General features: G+C 36.3%; 1 protein-coding gene across 1 annotated transcript in view; it reads left to right on the forward strand.

Annotated features, from left to right (window-relative positions):
- LOC107673228 (mucin-2-like) overlaps positions 1-11,316 on the forward strand; it is a 24,062-nt gene extending 12,746 nt beyond the window's left edge. The window contains exons 19-49 of the mRNA XM_016466726.1: positions 755-795; positions 911-1,008; positions 1,233-1,384; positions 1,703-1,841; positions 2,017-2,124; positions 2,221-2,400; positions 2,478-2,717; positions 2,862-3,018; positions 3,352-3,480; positions 3,601-4,012; positions 4,067-5,272; positions 5,375-5,486; positions 5,527-5,917; positions 6,088-6,224; positions 6,500-6,668; positions 6,785-7,020; positions 7,141-7,324; positions 7,520-7,703; positions 7,976-8,160; positions 8,271-8,340; positions 8,441-8,571; positions 8,685-8,716; positions 8,820-8,967; positions 9,093-9,185; positions 9,553-9,593; positions 9,726-9,845; positions 9,943-10,041; positions 10,124-10,243; positions 10,631-10,670; positions 10,793-10,910; positions 11,089-11,316. Coding sequence (XP_016322212.1) covers positions 755-795; positions 911-1,008; positions 1,233-1,384; positions 1,703-1,841; positions 2,017-2,124; positions 2,221-2,400; positions 2,478-2,717; positions 2,862-3,018; positions 3,352-3,480; positions 3,601-4,012; positions 4,067-5,272; positions 5,375-5,486; positions 5,527-5,917; positions 6,088-6,224; positions 6,500-6,668; positions 6,785-7,020; positions 7,141-7,324; positions 7,520-7,703; positions 7,976-8,160; positions 8,271-8,340; positions 8,441-8,571; positions 8,685-8,716; positions 8,820-8,967; positions 9,093-9,185; positions 9,553-9,593; positions 9,726-9,845; positions 9,943-10,041; positions 10,124-10,243; positions 10,631-10,670; positions 10,793-10,910; positions 11,089-11,269 — 5,653 coding nt within the window. The 3' untranslated portion in view covers positions 11,270-11,316. The remainder of the gene's footprint in view (positions 1-754; positions 796-910; positions 1,009-1,232; positions 1,385-1,702; positions 1,842-2,016; positions 2,125-2,220; positions 2,401-2,477; positions 2,718-2,861; positions 3,019-3,351; positions 3,481-3,600; positions 4,013-4,066; positions 5,273-5,374; positions 5,487-5,526; positions 5,918-6,087; positions 6,225-6,499; positions 6,669-6,784; positions 7,021-7,140; positions 7,325-7,519; positions 7,704-7,975; positions 8,161-8,270; positions 8,341-8,440; positions 8,572-8,684; positions 8,717-8,819; positions 8,968-9,092; positions 9,186-9,552; positions 9,594-9,725; positions 9,846-9,942; positions 10,042-10,123; positions 10,244-10,630; positions 10,671-10,792; positions 10,911-11,088) is intronic.
- Positions 11,317-13,211: the final 1,895 nt, after the last annotated feature.

The raw sequence follows: 13,211 nt of genomic DNA on the forward strand, positions 1-13,211 counted from the left end.
GATGCGGGAGAATAAAATGATTCACGGGACTCCCGCAAAATAGAAATATCTAAACATACAATATCTAAAACAAATAAATTGTTATTCATCTATTGCACAAAAGCTACATGAACTAATATAAAATATAAACGATTAACAGGTGCAAGCGTATGCACAGTTTCTATTTAGTCTATAACACGTGTTTGCAGCGTTGAGGAATGCAGTGCTGAAATTTACGTGTTCACGAATCCTCTCATTATAACACACGAATTGTAGACATTATGAAAGATTCATTATGCTTATTCATGATATATTTGTTGTGTTATAACAGAGATTTGTGAGATTTCGATGAACTGAGATGTCTTTTAGATATTATAAATGTAGCGCTCTTTGCTGGCATTCTGCCATGCCGAACCATGCACGCAGCAGCCGCTTGCTTTAGTTAAAAATAACAGTGTTCTGGGATTTCATAAATTTCATGGAGAAAAAAGTAACGTAACTAGTAATGTTACTAATTACGTTTGAAATAAAGTAATCAGAACAGTAACGTGATTACTTTTAAAAGGAGTAATCAGTAATCAGTAATTTGATTACATTTTCAGAGTAACTTGCCCAACACTGCGCATAATGTATCTATTAACTTTTTTCGGAGTCATTTTTTTACATTTTTTGTTTTCAATAGCCCAAATGGCAAACAATTTAACAATATTGACATGAATTGTTAACTATTAATGGTAGATTTAGCAATTATTTGCACTGTTTGTTCAAATTACAGCACCTGTAACCTTGGCAAACTGCACTGCTCCAGTCAAAAAGGTGATCTGCAATTAGCTCTTCCGCAATACTACCATTTAAATTCAAACTTGAGTCACCGCTGCTATGATGTGTGCTAATTTTCTCCACCTCATCCATATGCCTTTTGTGTTTTTAGACTGTGTGGCTCCAATGACATTCTTCAAATGCTCAAATCATGGAGAAAAAGGAACGGAGTGTCAAAGGACATGTGAAAAGCAAGACCCAAACAACTGTGTGAGTTGGAAGAATGGAATACATGAATAACTGAATGAATGAAAAGATCAGTTACAGCATTTTTATGTATTTCATGAAATCCTGTTTGCTTACTCAATTTCAAATGTAGCATTTTCATGCCAGCTCTGAATGGTACACAAACCTGATATACAGTGTAGATAACATGCAATAGAAATCTTGTGATACAGGGAAAGGATGGCTTACCAATTTTGTCTTGGCAATAGGTGAGCATGGGGTGTACATCAGGGTGTATGTGTCGAGATGACCTTCTGGCTGATGGAAAAGGTGGGTGTGTGAAGATGGAAAAATGTCCATGTACCCATAATGGAGTCACCTATTCACCTGGAGAGCAAGTTCAACAGGACTGTAACACCTGGTGAGCTAATCACAGTTGTTATAAACCATGTTATCCCAGTGCCATCCTTGTACTATCATTTAACATCTCCACTACTAGTCAGAAATTTAGACACACTTGAGGCACACTTCTACAAGTATAGTGTAAAGATGTGCATTTCCAATAATCTTATATGGTTAAATGTACAGAAAACAGAAATCATTATATTTGGTCATACTGATCGTAGCAAGGTTTTACATGACAGTTTAGGCCCATGGAGTTCTAACCTTCAGAAACAAGTAAATAAAATAAAGAAATTTGGGGTAGTTTTTTATTTTGTCAATTTACTCTATATTTCAGCACATGCACAAATGGAATGTGGACTTGTACTGAAAAGGCGTGCTATGGCACCTGTACCATCTACGGTGAAGGTCATTTCAGGACTTTTGATGGCAGAAGATATTCCTTCCACGGAGACTGTGAACACACCATCGCCCATGTATGTTTGACTGTCCCAATGGGGGAAAAAAAGTCGATATACAGATATCTGACACAATAAATAGGCTTGCAATAAAATAGCATGAAAAACATCAGATTTTATATAAGAGGTTTTAGGTGATAATTATCTGGGGCATTATAACCTGGAATATCTCTGATGTGTGTAACCCCTCTAGGATTATTGCGATATGAACCCCAGTCCCTCCTTCCGCCTGGTCACAGAGAACATCCCTTGTGCCACCACCAGCTCCATTTGCTCCAAGTCCATCAATCTGTTCTTTGGGGTGAGGTTATTTCATAGCTCAGAGTCAGCACAGGTGCATTAGCAGAGCTAAAATGTGCAATATAAAACATGTTAAGCCACTTTTCATATCCCACAGAAATACGAGATGATTTTATCTGAGGAGGAAGATGTGAAGGTTGTTGAAAGCAACGGCACGGAGTACAGATATAAAATTACTTCTGCAGGCATATATGTTGTCATAGAGGTTAAAGGTCTTTTGAACTTAATTTGGGATAAAAAAACAAGTGTGATGATCCAACTCAATCACAAATTAAAGGTATGCATTCATTAAAGGTACACCCATAGACAAGAGCTTTGTTCATCTACTAAAAATCTATATGATCTCTATGGCAGAGCAAGGTGTGTGGACTCTGTGGAAACTTTGATGGTAATGCGAACAATGACTTTATGAAGCACAATGGAGAAGTGGTGACAGATCCAGAAGATTTTGGGAATAGCTGGAAAGTGAATCCAAACTGTCCTGATGTGACAAACGTGATGCATCCTTGTGACGCAAATCCACATCGACGTGCCTGGGCTATCAAACAATGCATAATCATCACAACCCCTGTCTTTACAGACTGCCATTCACTTGTAAGTAACAAATTGAGAACAAAATAATCAATCATCACTGAAATAGAATGAATGTGTATAGTTTAGTAATTTACAATTTAATGCATTACATCTAGTGCAGTTATCTAACCCTTACAGTTCTGTGTCTGATTTTCCTGTCTCTAGGTAGATTCTGGTCCATACTATGATGCATGTGTAAGGGACACCTGTGCATGTGACAGTGGGGGTGACTGTGATTGTCTCTGTACTGCAGTGGCAGCTTACGCTGCTGAATGCCGTAAAAGAGGTGCTTGTGTGGCATGGCGAAGACCAGACTTTTGCCGTAAGTCCTATTATTTCTATAATTAATTTCGCCTATAAAATGCAAACAAATAACTTGGGAGAGGAATGCATTTATTGATTTCCAAATTTTCACACAATAAATCTGGATAATTATTAAATTATTTGTAGTTATTTATATCATAGTATCATATATTTGTGTGTGGAACAAGGAAACAACTAAATCTATACATAGAAGTACATACATATAAGTAATTAAATATTTATTTCATAAACAGAAGAAAGTTTAAATCCTTAGCTTTATGGGGCATAAATGTGCCCATAGATGAAATAACTCTCAAATATAACCATTCAACTCAAGTGATTGTTCTTGCAGCTTTGTTCTGTGACTACTACAACGCTCCAGGAGAATGTGAGTGGCACTATAAACCCTGTGGATCCACTTGCATGAAAACCTGCAAAAACCCCTCAGGAACTTGCTCTGATCAAATTCCTCCCCTTGAGGGTAAGAAATAAGAATTTTAGTGTAACACTATTACATACTGTAGGTACCAAAGTGTCAACAAACGTTTTTAATGGTGTCTTGTTTTTCAGTCTAATCAGACTATTTTATTTATACTTTTAGGATGTTTTCTTCAGTGCCCTTCAGAGAGGCCATATTTCAGGGAGGAGACTATGAAGTGTGTCACAGAGGAAGAATGTAAAGACTGTTTCTATAATGGGAAGGTATATCCACGTGGATCGGACATTTACAAAACCACAGATGGGAATGGTGTATGTTTCACTGCTCTGTGTGACTCCAATGGGGAAATAATAAGAATTGTTACTGAATGTGACTCAACCTCAACACCTTTCACTTTCACAACTACACCTGAAACTACTAAAACAACTCAAACTTCAGAGACACCCACAATCACATTCACTACTACCACGACAAGTACTGGGACATCGACAACTATGTCAACAGAAACACCATCCACAATCACATCCACTACCACTACAACTACTGGAACATCGACACCTACGTCAACAGAAACATCACCCACAATGACATCCACTACTACTCCAACTACTGGTACATCAACAGAAACATCACCTACAACAGTTACAGTAACACCTACTTCAACAGAAACACCATCTACAATTACATCCACTACTACCCCAACTACAGGAACATTGACACCTACGTCATCAGAAACATCGCCTACAACTGTTACAGTAACACCTACATCAACAGAAACATCACCTACAACTGTTACAGTAACACCTACTTCAACAGAAACACCATCTACAATTACATCCACTACTACTCCAACTACTGGAACATCGACATCTACGTCAACAGAAACATCACCTACAACTGTTACAATAACATCTACATCAACAGAAACACAATCTACAATCACATCCACTACTACCCCAACTACTGGAACATCGACGCCTACGTCATCAGAAACATCCCCTACAACTGTTACAGTAACACCTACTTCAACAGAAACACCCTCTACAATCACATCCACTACTAAACCAACTACAGGAACATCGACACCTACGTCATCAGAAACATCCCCTACAACTGTTACAGTAACACCTACTTCAACAGAAACACCCTCTACAATCACATCCACTACTAAACCAACTACAGGAACATCGACACCTACGTCATCAGAAACATCCCCTACAACTGTTACAGTAACACCTACTTCAACAGAAACACCCTCTACAATCACATCCACTACTAAACCAACTACAGGAACATCGACACCTACGTCATCAGAAACATCCCCTACAACTGTTACAGTAACACCTACTTCAAAAGAAACACCATCCACAATTAGTACAACTACTGCTACAACAACAACTCCCATCTGTGCTGATAGATGCACATGGTCAGATTGGATTGATGGCAACACACCCAGTACAGAGCCAGAAGGATTCGAAACTGAATCCATTGATGAATTGTGGAATTCAGGAAAGATTATCTGTCAGAGCCCTGAAGTGATTGAATGTAGGGCAGTAAATTATCCCCAAAAGTCTCTGCAAGATTTGGGACAAACACTTTATTGCAATATATCATTTGGACTGTCATGTTCAAATGAAGACAATTCAAATGGCATGCCATCACTTTGTTATAATTATGAAATACGTGTCAAATGTTGTGAACCAGACTACCAGTGTACTCCTACTACAACGTCTCCAAGTACACTAACATCCACTACCTCAACAACCACTGTAACACCAACACCTACAACGGTTACAATAACACCCACATCAACAGAAACACCATCCACAATCACATCCACTACAACTACTGGTACATCGACACCTACATCAACAGAAACATCACCTACAACTGTTACAATAACACCCACATCAACAGAAACACCATCCACAATCACATCCACTACCACTACAACTACTGGAACATCGACACCTACGTCAACAGAAACATCACCTACAACTGTTACAATAACACCTACTTCAACAGAAACACCATCCACAATTAGTACTCACATCCACTATTACTGCAACTACTGGAACATCGATACCTACGTCAACAGAAACATCACCTACAACTGTTACAGTAACACCCACATCAACAGAAACACCATCCACAATCACATCCACTATTACTCCAACTACTCGAACATCGATACCTACGTCAACAGAAACAGTACCTACAACTGTTACAACACCTACATCAACGTACACAACCACTACTATCACACCATCTACTGTAACAATGACACCTACATCAACAGAAATATCATCTTCAACTAGTACAATTACTGGCACGATACCCACATCAACAAAGACATCTACAAGGACCTTCCCTACTACAACAAAGTTCACTGTGGATACAGGGACAACTCCCAGGATCACCTCATATCCACCATCACCACAGTGCGCATGCAAATATTTAAATGAAACATACTCATCAAGTAAGTGCTGCTTTAACTATTCTCTCTCAAACAAAATGTTCCAACTTTAGAGTTTGTTTAATCCTTTATGTGTACATTATCTTGACCCTACATTACATTCAAGTTCAACTTTTTTTTTAATTCTCTCTTATTGTTTACCTCCTTTGCACATCCTTTTATTATAATTACAGATTCAACAATCTACAATCGAACAGATCAAGCAGGTTGGTGCTATACTGCCTACTGCAACTCCACCTGTGGTATAGTGATACAGTCTCAGAAATGCATACCACCCCGAATAAACGACTGTGCACAAGTTAAAAGAAAGGTATTTTCATAAGAGTACAATAGCAGAACACTTATGCAGCAACACTTACAATTTTTTACAAATTTTCTGGATGTATTTTTTTTTTTTCAAAATGAACAATACAAAAATAGCCTATAATTATTATTTGTTATTAATACAACACTAAATTAATTACGTATTGTATAACTACTAGATGACTGGAGTACTAATTGTTAAGAAATTTAAAAAATACCTGAAATTAATTATAATTAGTTTTTTGATTAGTCTCTGTTCATCGATCTGATTGTGTCATTCAGCATATGGAGTCATGGATTGAAGACTGCGCAAACAAAACATGCATAAATGGCAATGTCACCTCAAAACCTCTACAGTGTGTCAAATCTGCCATACCTACATGTACTAATGGAATTAAACCTACGAATGTGTCTTATAACAATGGCTGCTGCTTTAAGTATGAGTGTGAATGTGAGTTTAAATCATGCTCATGGACATTTCATTAATATTAAATATTTATATTAAGTAAATGTGATTAATCCTAGCCTGTGCCTTATGTTTACTTTTGGTGTAATTTGTTTTGGCAGGTAAATGCAGTGGCTGGGGTGACCCACATTACAAAACATTCGATGGAACATACTATGCTTTCCAGGGAAACTGCACTTATGTTTTGTTCCAAGAAATCATCCCAAGATACAATATCAGTGTCCATGTTAAAAACTATTTTTGTGATGTTAAAAATAATCTCGCCTGCCCTGAGTATGTGATTGTAAACTACAAATCTTATAAAATCAAGCTGACTAGCAACACTAAAGTGGTCCAGGTAAGTCTTAGGACTACAGCAAAACATTCACAGGTTTCTGATTGAATATAAAAAATACCTAAAAATTTTACTCTAGAGAATAATTGTCATGATAATACAGAAAGGCCTTGTTTCCCTCAGGTCTATGTTAATGATGAAATGAAACAACTAACTTACATAAATAATGACTTCTTCATCACCACCTCTGGCATGGCAGTAACTGTGAACATCACTGAAATCAAAGTTGACATTTCTGTGAATCATCAAGGTTTTGAGATCAATCTCCCATTCTCCTACTTCCATGGTAATACAGAGGGACAGTGCGGTGAGTACAGATAGAAAAATATCTGAGAGATGGGAACAAAGAATACTGTATGTGTCAGTTTCATTTTACATTTACCAGTGAAAAAAAAAAAAAAGAATTCTCTCTACCTGAATGTTAATAATAAATTTACTTTTAATTGTCCCATTACTTGCTCACTAAATTCAGATTAACTATAATTAAAACTAAATTTTTTAGGGGTTTGTGACAACAACCGTACAAATGACTGCAGACGTCCCGATGGACAAATCGACCCATCATGTGTGAACATGGCACGGCTTTGGATGGTCCCCCCAGGATGCAAAACACCTCAACCTCAACCTCCATCTCCAACTCCAATTATTTCCTGCAATGTGACGATTTGTGATCTCATCAAGAGCGAGTAAGGAAAAGCAAAAAATGTTAATCACTTCTGTTGGTAACTGATTATTACAAAGCGTTTTTTCCTGCAAGTAAACTGTCATCATTTACTCACCCTCAAGTTGTTCCAAATGTGTTTGACTTTCTTTATTCGGTGCAAAAATAGAATAAACAAAGTCATACAGGTTTGAAAGAACATCATGGTAAAAGATGTCAGAATTTTCATTTTTGGCTGCACTGTGCCTTTAAGATGCCTGAAATCAAAAGTCAAATGTAGTATACGTTTCTTCACAGTATGTTTATGAAATGCCATGGGGTCGTTCCTTATGAAAATTATTATGAGGCATGCAGATATGATGTGTGCCACATGACAAATAGCTCTATTGGTTGTACCAGTCTGGAGGCATACGCTCTGCTATGTGGCAAAGAGGGTATCTGTGTAGACTGGAGAACATCAAATGAACTCACGAAAAAGTGTGGTAAGCAGAATGAACCTAACCATTTGAGTATTTTTGGGTGTTTTTTTTTTTTTAAATATGTTGTACTTGAGAGGAACTTGACACATAATTGTCATTGATTTCTATAACAGAATACAAGTGCCCCAGTCACAAAGTCTATAAGGCATGTGGTCCTAAAGTTGAAAAAACCTGCAGTACAAGGTAAGCTCACATCTCATATCTACAAAACAACAGTCATTAGTAAGTGCGGCAATTGTAATACTTCATTATCTGATGTGCTTCTGTTAACTTAAAACTATAGGTACAATGATATGTTTGTGGAGAAAGACTGTCAAGACAATAACTGTCATCAAACAGTCACGGAAGGCTGTTACTGTCCTGACGATAAATACCTAGTTAGTTCAACGATAGATACCTGTACATCTTATTGCGGTAAGACATGTTGCTTTATTTACTTACTGTAGTTCCTTATTTTCTCTGTTTGCTAGATTAATGCACATTCACGTCTTATTTCCACTGATTTCATTTTCATTCCCTCCATGTAGATTGCATCGGCCCTGATGGATTACCTAGACAGGTATGTATAGGCAAAACAAGATGTATATAAAAAAATAATAATATTTCAGTTAGCATTTGCTATTCATAATCACCAAGGGATCTTGTTGTTTTTCCTGCTGCAGCCTGGGGATACATGGACCATGAGCTGTCATGAATACACATGCTCAAATGAGACCTTTGGTATTAAAACTGTGCCTGTCAGGTGTCCGGCTGAAAAGCCCTGTGGACCAGAACAAAAGAAAATAATTGAAAACTGCTGCCCAACCTGCGGTGAGTCAAGACTAAACTTGCTTGAAGCAAATAAATGATTCACAATTACTGCCACTATTGAACTGTCCCTACACAAATGCATTCAAAAATCATTTATAAGACTCCCTATTTCTCAACCCATTTAGTGTGTGATCTCGAGCTGTGTCTTCAGAAGAAATGTGATGTGGGATACGAGTTGGCAGCAAATAAATCTGAAGACAGTTGCTGTCCACCCTGTGGTAAGTCTCACATATCATTCTGTGGATTTAAATGTTAAACAATTAGCTGTCCTACAAAAAAACGAGTCATTCCTATCAGGCAGTACCTTTTGAGATGTATTTCTATACAAATGCAATCTGAAGAGAATCTGGAATATGACATTTTCTATTTTTTACATGGCAAAAATAGCAACATCTGCTCAAAGCAGTAGTGTAATTATTTAAAAGGCTAACTAATATGATTTCTATCTTTACACATTGTGAGTTTAATATTTTATTAAGACATAAAAATGAACTGCTTAACACAAATTACACTTTTTCTTTAAACTGGCTAAATTATTATTGAACTGGTTTAATGGCTTATAAAATAGATTTTTATTATTTTCAGTGCCCAAAGACGTATGTGTGTACAATAACACTGAGTACCAGGTAAGCTACTGGGTTAATTTGCTTATACTAATAAAGTTAATTTGGGCAAATCCTGATATTTAAAATGGAACAAAAGATAATACTGTTAGTATTTTACACTTTTCTGACTAGATAATCTCTGTTTTCTTCTAGCCTGGAGTTAAAATCCCCACAGATCCTTGCGTCGAATGTAACTGTCTAATGGATAAAGACCCACAGACCCAACTACATCTCGTCATGTGCGCTTCTATAGCCTGTGCACCTTGCCCTGATGTAATAATTACAATTTATTCTTGGGAACCATTATATCAACTTCTAAACTATAAGTATATAAACATCTAAATTATAAAATTGCTTTTTGTACTCCAAGGGCTTTCTGCCAGTCAAACAAGAAGGAGAATGCTGTGAAACATGCAAGCCAAATAACTGTTTTTATACTGCGCCAGACAACACCACACATATTCTCAAGGTGCATATTCTCAAACGTTTCTTCACACATTCAGTTCACCAGATCTGTTCAGCTATTAGATCTTTTTTTTTTTTTTTTGTAGATTGGAGACACACACAACTACAAGTGTGAGACTGTGACCTGTCAACAAATTAATGACACATTTGTGATAGAGAAGACCATACCAACCTGTCCTGAGATCAATCCATATGAGTGTGTGCCTGTGAGTTTAATATCTTTAGCTCAAGTTCCAAACATGACACACTTGTTCTGTTTGTTTCTGAATTTTGTTGAATCTTCCAACACTGAAAGGTAAAGCATGTCGGGGGTTTTTTTCCATGTGTAGTGCTTAAATAATTCAGCTTAAAAGGTGTTGTAACTTCTGTCAACATTTACTCACCCTCATGTTGTGTGAATTTTTCATCTGTGGGACACAAAAGAAAATATTCTAATGTTGTTTTGAACCCCATTGACTTTGTACAGACAAAACCATTTGGATAGTATTTTGCTTTATCATAATTACACAGGTTTGGACCAATACAAACTTTAAGTGAACTATCCCTTTAACTATGAATATGATGTTTAAACAAAGCCCTATTTGTCCTTACAGGGAACGCTGAAACTTGATGCAAATGGATGTTGCAATACCTGTAAGAAATTGTTTCCTTGTTCAAAACTTCCTTATGGTCCTGCTTTTTATAAACAAGTCCCAGTATTTTAAATTGTTCCAAAAATATATTTATATCATCTCCTATTACCTCTAATATCTCAGGTGAGCTCAAGAACTGTATTCGTGTGAAGAACACCACAGATGTTACTGTAAATGACTGCAAGTCCATCCATCCCATAGAAGTGACTTCCTGCAGTGGCCACTGTGACACAGAATCAATGTGAGAGCACACTGACATGAGTTCTTGTGAAATATACTTCATACTTGCATACTCATTTTGAATGATTGTTAATTCCAGCTGTAAACAGGGCTATATTACAACTTTAACACAGACTTGTATATTGGAAGCGTTTTTTTTATGCTCAACTGACTGGTGTTTTTCTTGGAAATCCACAAAGGTATTCAATGGGCGCCAACATCATGATGCACAGCTGTTCTTGCTGTCAGGAGATGAAAACCAGCATTAAAAAAGTGCAGCTGAAGTGTTCTGATGACAGTGTGATCGATCATGACTACGTCTACATAGAGAGCTGCAAATGCACTCCAGTTACATGTGAAAACCAGAAGACCAGTGGATAAAAGATCCCGTTCAGTGCGTCTGCTATACTGCTACAATTCCAGATAAATTGCAAAAAACATATATATATATATATATATATATATATATATTGGTGAAAGATGGGACCATTCAGCTTTTTGTTCTATAACTATTATCTCTCAGGGCATTTTCAGGGCATTTTGAGCATTTTGTTTCTTCTTTAGCAATGCAAAATAAAATTCTTTACATTTCATTTTTGTGAAATGAGTGATGACTATAATAAAGCAAAATAAATGGCAAAAACTGTATAATGGACTTTTTTTCTCTCCCAAAATGATCAGGAAATAGAAAACTGGCATCAGCACTTAGCATCAGCTAACATTAAACAATACTTTCACAGCATCTTGGTTAATAATATTTATTCCTACATATGCTAATATTATTTTTTTTTATTGTAATGTTTCATGTAATTCCAATTAAACTTCAAAGTTTATGAACAAACCTGAATTAACAATTAACAATTGTTTATTTATGAATTAACATTAACCTATATGAATAAATGCTGTAAACAACATGATACTCAATGCATGAAACCTGTTCCTGTAGATCCACCTTACTGCAAAGTTAAGTTCTAATCAAACACACATGCACCAAAATATTCAGAAACATACTCAAAGACAGTTGTGTTGAAGCAGGGTTGGAATCAAACTCTGCCGAAAGGTAGATCTCCAGAAACAGGATTTGGCACCCCTGCATAAACTATTGTTAACAAATTACCATCAAACATGCATGCAAAGCGCTCAATGAATAATGACAAAGAAACACACAAGAAGCTCACATCGGAAAACAAAAATGAAGGTGAAACTAAAGAGAATTTAGACTTCCCTACTTTGTCATTTTTTCAGATTATACAATATTTTTAAGTAACATATATTGGAACCTTTTTGTTTTAAAAGACAACTTTAAGACCTGAGCATATATGTGGCCCTGGACCACAAAACCAGTCTTAAGTAGCACAGGGATATTTGTAGCAATAGCCAAAAATACATTGTATGGGTCAAAATGATCGATTATTCTTTTATGCCAAAAATCATTAGGACATTAAGCAAAGATCATGTTCCATATATTTTGTACATTTCCTACCATAAATATATAAAAACTTAATTTTTGATTAGTAATATGCATTGCTAAGGACTTCATTTAGACAGCTTTAAAGGCGATTTTCTCAATATTCAGATTTTTTTTTTTTTTGCACCCTCAGATTCCAGATTTTCAAATACTTGTATCTCGGCCAAATATTGTCCCATCCTAACAAACCATACATCAATGGAAAGCTTACTTATTCAACTTTCAGATGATATAGGGTTGGGTATCGATAGGGTTTTTTACGATACAGGTGCCAAATCGATACTTTTAAAATGGTACCAGTGCCTGAACCGATACTTTAAAAAAAGAGCCACACAATAAACAATGGATAACATTAAAGAACATTAAAAATAAATATACATAGCATTCACATGCTCCTAGGATGCTCTCATTTCCTGAGTTGTGCATCCCTTACTCTAAGGCTAATAAATATATTTCACGATCTGGGTCATTATTTAATACAAAACAATATTTAATACAAAACCACACATAATATTTCTACTGTATCTCTGTCAATCACTCTGATATTTAGTTAGTGAATTGAGTGCTGTCTGTCACTGTCTTTAATCAGTTCCGTGAATGTGTATAGTATGCCACATGCACTGTAATATGTTATATATTAAATATAACATTTTCAAATGAAAATAGCAACATGATCGTTTTATAAAGTATGTGTTCATATGTGTTGAGGGCTAGATTTTCGCTGGAGGAAACAGCTGTGGTGTGATGAGGGGTGAACGCAGCGAAAATTTTACAGTAACGTTAGATGGGAAACCAATTGCTCCCTCGAGACCTTTTGTAAACTGTATGTATGACAAAGAACTGCACAGATACAAA

Source organism: Sinocyclocheilus anshuiensis, unplaced genomic scaffold (genome assembly GCF_001515605.1).
Source record: "Sinocyclocheilus anshuiensis isolate Anshui unplaced genomic scaffold, SAMN03320099.WGS_v1.1 scaffold68, whole genome shotgun sequence".
NCBI lineage: Eukaryota > Metazoa > Chordata > Actinopteri > Cypriniformes > Cyprinidae > Sinocyclocheilus > Sinocyclocheilus anshuiensis.